This window comes from Scyliorhinus torazame, chromosome 7 (genome assembly GCF_047496885.1).
Source record: "Scyliorhinus torazame isolate Kashiwa2021f chromosome 7, sScyTor2.1, whole genome shotgun sequence".
NCBI classification, from domain to species: Eukaryota; Metazoa; Chordata; class Chondrichthyes; order Carcharhiniformes; family Scyliorhinidae; genus Scyliorhinus; species Scyliorhinus torazame.
Window position 1 is genome coordinate 94,219,743 of NC_092713.1, and position 10,842 is coordinate 94,230,584.

General features: G+C 43.2%; 1 protein-coding gene across 3 annotated transcripts in view; it reads left to right on the forward strand.

The window, feature by feature from the left end:
* LOC140426386 (SERPINE1 mRNA-binding protein 1-like) overlaps positions 1-7,951 on the forward strand; it is a 75,358-nt gene extending 67,407 nt beyond the window's left edge. For all 3 annotated transcript variants that reach the window (XM_072511082.1, XM_072511083.1, XM_072511084.1), the window contains exon 9: positions 7,618-7,951. In XM_072511082.1, coding sequence (XP_072367183.1) covers positions 7,618-7,674 — 57 coding nt within the window. In that variant the 3' untranslated portion in view covers positions 7,675-7,951. The remainder of the gene's footprint in view (positions 1-7,617) is intronic.
* Positions 7,952-10,842: the final 2,891 nt, after the last annotated feature.

A 10,842-nucleotide genomic window follows, 5' to 3' on the forward strand; every position in this document is an offset into this window, starting at 1 on the left:
CCCAATAACCCCTCTTAACCTCTTTTGGTCACTAAGAGTAATTTATCATGGCCAATCCACCTAATCTGCACGTCTTTGGACTGTGAGAGGAAACTGGAGCACCCGGAGGTAACCCACGCAGACACTGGGAGAACGTGCAGACTCCGCAGACAGTGACCCAGCAGGGGATCGAACCTGGGACCCTGGCGCTTTGAAGCTACAGTGTTAATCACTTGTGCTACCATGCTGCCCATGAGTAACAAGTCCAGAGAACCATGGATGACCAGAGATATTCAGGATACAATGAGAAGGAAATAAGAGGCTTTTAGCAAGTACAAGGGGAGCAAATCAATGGAGGCATTAGTGGAGTACAGAAAGTGCAGGATGGGGTTTAAGGAAGTAATTAGGAGAGCAAAGAGGGGATGTAGGAAAGCTCTGGCTGGTAAAAGTAGGGAAAATCCCAAGATATTCTATAAGTATATCAATGAGAAGAGAGTAAACCAGGGAAAGAGTAGGGACCAACAGGGAAATCTCTGTGTTGACATTGGTAGAGTGTTGAAAGAAGACTTCATGTCTGTGCTCCACCCAACAAAATGAGGAAGTAGATATAGAACTCGCGGAGAGAGACTGAGGTTCTTGAGCAAATTGTCATAGGGTGTGACAAAGTATTGGAAGTGTTGGCAGGCTTAAAAGTGGACAAATCTCCAGGCCTGTTGTCCCAGGATGCTGTGGGAAGTGAGGGAGGAGATTGCAGGGGCTCTGACCCAAATTTTTAATTCCCCTCATCTCGGGGGAGGTTCCAGAGGACTGGAGGACAGCTAATGTGGTCCCACCACTTGAGAGGTTGTAGAGATAAGCCAGGGAACTACAGACCAGTGAGTTTCACCTCCGTGTTAGGGAAATTATTGGAAAAAATTCTCAAGGAGAGAATCTGTCTCCACTTGGAGAGGCAAGGTTTGATCAGGAATAGTCAGCATGGCTTTGTCAGAGGGAGGTCATGAGTAACAAATTTGATGCATTTTTTGAGCATGTGACCAGGTGTGTAGATGAAGGTAGTGTACATGGATTTCAGCAAAGTATTTGACAAGGTCCACATGAGAGACTTGTAAAGATGGCAAATGCATATGGGATACAGGGTAACGATAAGATTGTTTCCTACAGCCAAGCCAATTTTGAAACAGAGGGTGATGACAGATGGCTGCTTTAGTCACAAAGCCATTGTCCAGTGGTGTACCACAGGGATCTGTGCTGGGTCCCCTGTTGTTTTCATTTATATAAATGACATGGATGACTGTGGGGGTAGGATCAGTAAGTTTGTGTGGGACACAAAGATTGGCCACTGGTTAACAATGAGGTTGAGTGTCTTCGTTACAGGAAGATAATAGACGGGATGGTCAGATGGGCAGAAAAGTGGCAGATGGAATTTAACCCTGAAAAATGTGAGGTGATATACTTTGGAAGGAGTAATGTGACAAGGATGTATTCAATGAATGGCCTGACACCTGGAAGTTCTGAGGAATAAAGGGGCACTTGCCTTTATCTTTTTTTTAAAAAGAAAATATTTCATTAAGGCACTTTCAAATGGAACGATCCAACAGACAAAAAACCCACAATAACATAGCCCCCCCCCCCCCCAAACACAGACCCCAACCAACATGGTCCATATAAACACCCCATCTCACGGCCCTCCCGTTGTTGGTTTTGCTACCCTTATTCGTCACTTCCATGCCCTCCATCCCCCCCGCTCGCAGAATTTTCTTTAAAGAACTCGATGAATGGCTGCCACCTCAGAGCGAACCCCTTAAGGCGAATTTTATTTTCTCCAACCTGAGCAACCCTGCCATATCGCTAACGCAAAGGATCTTCTGATACTCCGAATATTGTCACCTCTGGACTGAGTCACCCTCCCCTGCAGGGCCTCCGACATGACGTCCGCAAATCCCTGCCAAAAGCCCCTCAACCTCGTCTATGCCCAGAACATGTGCACATGGTTCGCAGGACTTCCCCCGCACCTGTCCTCTCTCTCTTCCCCCCCCCCCCCCCTTCAAAAAACCTTATCCGGGCCGCCGTCATATGAGCCCTGTGGACCACCTTGAATTGGATCGGGCTGAGCCTGGCACATGATAAGGATGCATTCACTCTCCGCAGGGTAACACTTGCCTTTATCAATTGAGGGCATAGATTGCAAAAGCAGGGAGGTCATGTTGGAGTTATATAGAACTTTGGTGAGGCCATAGCTGGAGTACTGTGTGCAATTCAGGTCGCCACATTATAGGAAGAATGATTGCTTTGGAGCAATTACAGAGGTGTTTCACCAGGATGCTGCCTGGGATGGAACAAAGTTATGAAGAGAGGTTGGATATGTTTGGGTTGTTTTCTTTGGAGCAGAGAAGACTGAGGGGTGACCTGACCGAGGTGTACAGGATTGATGAATGTGGATAGGGAGCAACTGTACCCCTTAGTTGAAGGGTGAGTTAAAAGGGGACGTAAGTTCAAAGTTCAGGGTCAGGAGGTTTGGGTGGGTGGGGGGGGGGGGGTCGTGTAGTTTGAGGAAAAGAGGGTGGTGACCGTCTGTAATGCAGTGCTTGGGAGGGTGGTAGAGGCAGGATGCCTCAACACTCTTTTTAAAAAAAAGTACCTGGATGAGCACTTGGCACGTCATAACATTCAAGTTATGGACCAAGTATTGGCAAATGGGATTAGGTAGGTAGGTCAGTTGTTTTTCATTTCAGTGCAGACTCGATGGGCCGAAGGGCCTCTTCTGGGCTATATTATTTGTGATTCTGTGGATCTAACTCTTGATTATACGAACCTGCTTGGGATGATTTTCCACAAGTGTGGCCTTATGCTGAAGAGATGTGCATGGATTGTTGTTTATTGCTCCTTTACTAGGTTTTGCAAACTTCCACAGCTCTGAAGACAAACAAATGAAGAGCAACTTCATGTTGTCAATTTCAGCATGGGTGATGCTAAACTGCAGAACGCACAGCAATGTCACCACATGGTAACAAGTCAGGCCCCTCCCCCAACCCTGGTAACACCATGGTGCCAGGCCCTTCCCCAACCCTGGTAACACCATGTTAACGGAGAAAGTCCCTCCCCATACCCTGGTAACACCATGGTAACAGTGCAGATCCTGGTAATTACCAGCCCTGGTAATGCCATGGCAATGGGGCAGGCCCCTTCCGGTAAGGACTGGTAGCCCTGCCACGCACCTCACACGCACCTGTCCCTCCCTCCCCAGCCCCTCTCCCCCTCTCACTTCCCAGCCCTCTCCTCTTTCATGGCCACAGTTGCCTCCCTGTCTGGGCAGCAGACATGTCCCACCTGGCCCTCCTCTGCCCTCACTCCCAGGAGAGCAGACATATAACCGCTTTGGATATGGTATGTGTTGTGCAAAGATCAGAGGAGAGTCGGTGTGATTTCTGAACAAATACCTTGAATAAAGTCTAATTTATCAGATACAAAAATCCTTGCATATTGTTGAGCCATGCCAAAGGATTCCAGTCATAACTTTGTGCCGCGCAATGCAAGTTTTAAAAAAACCCAATTAAGGCTAGCATAAGTTGGTTAGCACAGTATCTTTTCACCTCCAGTAAGCTGGCTTCAAATCCAGTTCATGGCAATGGAGTGAAAACCTAAACAGACAGCCATGTCAATTTGCAAGTTCAATTCGAATTCCTCATGAATGTAGTAAGGGGCTCAGTGGCTAGCACTGTGACTATGGCGCTGAGGACCTGGGTTCGAATCCCAGCCCTGAGTCACTATCCGTGTGGAGTTTGCAGTGTGGAGTTTGCACATTACCCCCGTGTCTGTGGGTTTCACCCCCACAACCCAAAGATGTGCAGGTTAGGTGGAGTGGCCATGCTCAATTGCCCCTTAATTGGAAAAAAAAAATCATAATTGGGTCCTCTTAAAAAATAAAAAATTTAAAAAAATTTTTTTTAAAATGAATGTAGTAAGAACTGCTGAGCTACTCGAAACATGCAATACATTAGCAGATTTATTCAGGAGCTAAAGAATGTTAGTATGGTCAAAGAAGGTAAAAACCCTCTTGGATTAGTTACCAAGGTGCCTTGTTTGACACAACAGTGTTTTGATGCTGCCATGTTACGTTAAAGGTGCATCATATTAGGCCGCTTTATATTAGGCCTCATGGCCTGAGCTTTCAGATTCAAGAGTTGCTGGCTGATGTGATGCAGCTTAAGCTGTTAATGACATTTCTGAAAATTCTTCACAATTTATTATATTAGAGACGGAAATGAAAAATAGGCTACTGGTATTAAAAATTATTCATTGCCTTTATGTCCCACCTGTCTAGGTTGATTTTTGAATCCAGGTCCGGGATGTGAAAGTCTCTTTTAGTAGTAAAGTGCATCATTGAAATGAGCATCAGTCTATTTAATGGCCATAATTTGGTACTAAAATTGTACTTGGAGAAACTGGATTGTTGGTGTGTGAAATGGAATGTTGCACTGGTGCAGCATGCGCTCCTCTTAAAATGGGGTTAAGACCCTTATTGGGATTGAACAGGAGGAGAGTTATTGATTTAGTACCTGGCCTGACATTGGGTGCCCATAGTAAAAACATTTTCATTTTCTAGTTCATTGTATGGGGTGCAAGTTGAGCTCGAATTTAGTGAGCATGAAGTTTTTGATTTTGAGGCATGTTCTGCTACTTTTGAATATGCACCAAGCTTGTTTTTGTTAATTGCGATCCAAATGAATATCCTTTACATTCTTAACATCTCAATTGGCGTTCAGCATGTAGGAAAGCTGTTTTCACACTGCTTAGCTTGCATCAGTGCTAGTGATGACATTTTCTCAAACAAATAATATTTTTGTTTTCATCTTGGAAACTTGCACGGATTTCTTGGTTTTCTCAGCAGTCCCTTTGTTCTCATGACTTACTGCTTACTTGCTCTTGTATTGAGCCTTTCACAGCTACCAGATATCATAAAGCGCTTTACAGCGAATTGTGCTTCTCAATCGACAATAAATGCTAGCTTAGCAGTGATATTCACATCCCGTGAACTAATTTTTAGAAAGTGCTTTTTTGAAGTGTAGTCACGTGTAGGAAACATAACAGCCAATTTGCAAACACCAAACTCTCTCAAATAGCAACATCATAATGACCACATCTGCTTTTGTGACATTGATTCAGAAACACGTATTGGTTAGGACACTGGGGATAACTCTCCTGTTCTGCTCAATAGTGCCTTAATATTTTAACACTTGGAATACCAAAATTGCATCTTTAATAATTATTTTCTTGGGTTGAACAGATTTTTTTGAAAAATTGAGTCAAGCACGCATCTTATGCTTCCTGTAGTAAGAGTGGACAATCTAATTTGTTTTCATCAAAATATGTAAATTAGTAATCTGACTTGACTTTCAAGGTGAACTTGCAAGCATTCAGGTCTAGGATCTTTCCGAGCACTAGAAACTGCAAAGGCTATGGGCCCTGACAATATCCCAGCATTGGTACTGAAGACTTGTGCTCCAGAACAAGCCGCACCCCGAGCCAGGCTGTTCCAATACAGCTGCAACACTGGCATCTACCCGGCAATATGGACAATTGCCAGGATGTGTCCTGTGCACAAGAAACAGGATAAATCTAAGCCAGCCAGTTACTGCCCTATCACTGTACTCTCCATTAGCAAAGTACTCCGAAAGCTAGTGACATCGAAACAAACCTGTTGGACTTTAACCTGGTGTTGTAAGACTTCGTACTGTGCTCACCCCAGTCCAACGCCGGCATCTCCACATCCATTAGCAAAGTGATGGAGTCATCAGCAGTGCTATTAAGTGGCACTTACTCAGCAATGACTTGTTCACGGGCACTCCGTTTGGTCACTGCTCCTGTCCTTATCACAACCTTGGCTCAAACATGGACAAAGTAGCTGATGCCCGGGTTGAGCTGAGAGTGACTGCCCTTGACATCAAGGCAGCATTTGACCAAGTATGGCATCAAGGAGCCCTAGCTAAACTGGAGTCAATGGGAATCGGGGGAAAACTCTGCTTGTTGGAATCATACTTCGCACAAAGGAGGATGGTTGTGGTGGTTGGATGTCAATCATGGCTCCAGGACATCACTGCAGTGGTTCCTCGGGTAGTGCCCTAGGCCCAACCATCTTCAGCTGCTTCATCAATGACCTCCCTTCCATCACAAGGTCAGAAATGGTGATGTTTGCGGATTGCTGCACAATGTTTACCATTTGCAACTCCTCAAATAATAAAGCAGTCCATGTCCAAATGCAGCAAGACCTGGACAATATCTAGGCTTGGGCTGGTGAGTGGCAAATTATATTTGTGCCACACAAGTGCCAGGCAATAACCATCTTGTATAGGAGAGGATCTAACCATTGCCCAATGACATTCAATGGCATTATCATTGCTGAACCCCCACAATTAACATCCTGAGGGTTACCATTGATCAGAAACTGAACTGTATGAGGCATATTAATACTGTGGCTACCAGGGCAGGTCAAAGGCTAGGAATCCTATGGCAAGAAACTTGCTTTCTGACGAAACCCCCCCCCCCAAAAAAGCCTGTCCACCATCTACAAGGCACAAGTCGGGAGTGTAATGGAATACTCTCCACTTGCCTGGATGAGTACAGCCAACCAACAACACCCGAGAAGCCCAACACTATCCAGCACAAAGCACACATCTTATGCTCCCTGTAATAAGAGTGGGCAGTGTAATTTATTTTCATCAAAATATATAAATCAGTATCCTGTGACTTGACTTGGTGAGTTACTGTAGTGCATCTTGTAGATGGTACACATGGCTGCCATTGTTCATCAGTGGTGGAGGGTTTGAATGTTTGTGAAAGGAGGAGCAATTGATTGCTCCTGCTCCCTCTTCCACAAACATTCAAACCCTCCACCACCGACGAACAGTGGCAGCCATGTGTACCATCTACAAGATGCACTACAGTAACTCAAGGTTCCTTAGACAGCATCTTCCAAACCCACGACAACTACCATCTAGAAGGACAAGAGCAGAAAAATACCTGGGAACCCCACCACCTGGAGGTTCCCCTCCCCAAGTCACTCACCATGCTGACTTGGAAATATATCGCCTTTCCTTCACTGTCGCTGGGGCAACATCCTGGAACTCCCTCCCTAATAGCACAGTGGGTGTAGCTACACCTCAAAGGACTGCAGTGGTTCAAGAAGGCAACTCACCACCATCTTCTGAAGGACATCTAGGGATGGACAATAAATGCTGGCCTAACCACCGATGCCTGCATCCCATAAATTAATTTAAAAAAACTAAAGCCAATGAACTTGTTGGGTTAACATTTTCGTTACTCGACGTTGGTGCTCGGAATGTTAGTGTACAAGCAAGTTTTTCTTCATCTTGTTATTGTAATGCACTCTGATCATTTATTGGTACTAAATTGTTGCAGAGATATTGATTATATAAACACTTGTTACTTTCCTCAAGTTCTTGGTATGATAGTTGCAGTGAAATTTGCTGATCAGATTTGCGAAATAAAGCACTGGAAACCTGGGCGACTCAAAGATTGCATTTAGTGTTTTCTTGAAAGTGTTTCTGAATTTGTGTTCTATAATAGTTTTCTTTCACACCTGTTACAGTTTTCTGATCACATTTCTTTTTCATTTTGCAGTCTAGCATCTCTGTTCCAAATGTCGATGACCCAGAAGCTTTCCCAGCTCTGGCCTAAGTGGATGTTCTCAGCCTGGCCTGAAGTCCTCGGTGGGCCCCCTTCTATGAGGCTTGCATGCTTAAGGAACCCTTCTCAACTATATTAATAGAAAAATGGAAAAAAAAGACTGTCATCCATGCCATTCACACCTACAAACTGTCCACAAGGAATTGTTGAAATGGACTTCTCTTGCTACACAGAAGCAACAAATATTGGTAGCTGGTTTTATATCCACAATAAAGTAAATGGTAGCAGAGGAAAAAAAGCTGTTTTCATAATAAATTTTCAGAAATTATTCATTCTTCATGGATTGATACTTTTTTGTATTGCTGCTTGAAAATGATGCATTTCCAAGCTTGAAATATAGGTGTGAAGAGTGTGTATCAATGAATTCCAGTAGGGTGGTTTATTTCAAAGCATTTCAAATCATCTTGCCTTTATTGGGTGAATTATCTCCTAATGCAATTTAGAATGCTGCTGATCTGTTACTCACCTGGTGCAATTCCAAGGAAATGCACCCCTGTTTAAGAATGGAAAGGTGCTAACTGTCTCAGATTTTTTGGCAAATAAATTGTCCTTTTTGGTTTGACATTGCAAGAGCTAGGATTCCAATGCCTTCCCATCTCCATTCCCTTCCCCAATATTTTGGCTAATGGAGCATTGTTTCTTACCAGTTTTTAAAGTGTTGTTATAAGTATTATGAATCCGATTACATAGTGGTTGTGTTACTGGGCTAGTATTCCAGAAGCCTGGACTAATGATCCAAAGGTACGAGTTCAAATCTTACCACCACAGTGGGGGAAATTGAATTCAGTTAATTTATAAGTTTGGAATAAGAAGTGACCATGAAGCTGCTGGATTGTTGTAACCCCAACTGGTTCAGTAATGTCCTTTTAAGGAAGGAAATGTGTCCTTCGCGGTCCGATTTACTTGTGACCCCAGACCCATAGCAATGTAGTTGGTTCTTAACTGTCCTCTGAAATGGCTAGAAGCCACTCAGTTGTATTCAAGAAGACTGCTCAGCACCACCTTTTCAAAGGTAATTGGGGATGAACAGTAAATGTTGGGCTTTGTCAATGACACCCACATTCCCATGAATGAATAAAAATAAAAAAAACTTCCCCCTTACCATCCCTTTCTAATCCACTCTTCATATACAGGCTTCACTGGACCATGTGCCATCTGTGTGCGAGGATGTGGGAATCATGCTGTTGGACCTTTGACAAGCTGTGTTGTTTAGCCCTCTGTTCTACCAATGCGCCCAGGCAGCTCTGGCTTCTTCTATTAACAATTCTCCTCTGTTCCTAAGGAGGTGATGAGAGGAAACTGGCAACTTAGCACAGCAGCCTACATTATCTACTTTTTTAAGGCACTGGATTTGTACTTGTTTGCTGAGTCACCTTGATGGTGCAGTTTCTTGTATTTTTAGTATTTATGGTGACCCTGAAAGACTGGAAACTAGGATTTCAAAATAAATGCTGTAATTATGCAAGTCTAACTTGCCATTGCTGAAGTTCCAATAAAAGAGTACTTTTGAAATGTTACAAAAACAAGTGAGGTACCATTTTGCATGTCAATTAACATAAAAGGTGAAATGGTATTTCATTTCCTAAGCCACAAATTCCAACTTTAAATATGCATATATTTTTTAAAGTTCAGCAAGTTAAAATGACCTGTGTAGTTGTTGCCAGATAACAAATTGCTAGTTTTGGTTTGAACCCAACAAGATCTTTCGACAAACAACATGGTCATTTTTCTATTTGCTTAACACCCTGTTTGCAAACTGGTAATCCGTGAAAGCTGTTACGAGAATTATGTTTGCAGTAGTTCAAAGCACAACATTGCTCATAATTTAGCACTATAACAAATGGGAAATCTTGGCACTAGGAAGACCAACATGAGTAATATTGAATCCAACAGTATTTCCTGACATGAGGTTAAGGCATGTTGTTGCAAAGTCAAGAAAGGCTTGTTTTTCTAACTGCTACACTTGACTGGATTACCTGATCTGGATACTAGATGTTCAAAAAGTGAACTATCCAATGTTTTTAAAAATACCATAAATTTCATTCAAAGACTTCATCGTCGTATGAAAGACTTTAGCCAGAGGATGTCTAAAAATAAATATTTCCATTTATGGGTGATAACTGATAATTTTTTAAAAGGGCAGTCTTCTGTCCTGTTGACCGTGATCCTTTCTGTAGTGATAACGAACCGATAAGCATTAATAGTTACTAACATGCTATTGTTAGAGCGAGCAGTCAATCATTACTGGAGGTGCACCAACTCTGGTCTACTGAATTGCTCTATTCTAGATGTTTTAAAAGTGAGTTTTTCATACCTCTACTGCAGGGTACCCTTTATGCATTTGGAATTGCTATTTACTGATGGGATATGGAGTGGATGCTTGTATGAATTTTATCCTGCCTGTGATGAATGGGAAAAGTAGTTGAGTATACCATACTAGGAAGTTCGTGCTTCTGGGCTGACTGTTGTGAACAGCCTTGGAAGTCCGAGATACTTGTAAGTGTATTGCTAGCTCTACAACACATTACTGTAGGACTTGAGCACTAGTTAGGTTGGCACTAACACACTTTTTTGGATGGTGTAAACCTATTTTGATAGTTTGGATGCTGATTAATGATCTCATAGGATTTAAAGGCTGGTATCTGCTTTCGGTGGTTGAAAGAGGTATTCCTTTGTCTTTGTCCTCGCTGGCACACAACCCCAGATAAGGTGGTTAAGAAGGCAAAAGGGATACTTGCCTTGATTGGTCGAGGCAAAGAATGTAAAAGCAGGGAGGTTATGATGTATACAATGCTCGTTAGGCCACAACTAGAGTACGGTGTGCAGTCTGGTCACCTCACTATAGGGAGGATGATATTACACTGGAGAGGAGGAGATTCACCAGCATGTTACCTGGCTGGAGCGTTTCCCCTATGAAGGGAGGCTGGTTAGGCTATAGTTATTGGCAGAGAAGACCGAGGGGGGACCTGATTTGAGGTGTACAACATTATGATGGACATGAGGTAGATGGTAAGAAACTTTCCCCCTTGAGATGTCAATAACCGGGGCATTGATTTAAGATAATGGGCATGAGATTTAAAGGGGATTTGAGGAAAACTTTTTTCACCCAGACTGGTGGGAATCTGGAACTCACTGCCTGAAAGTGTGCTGGGGCGGGAA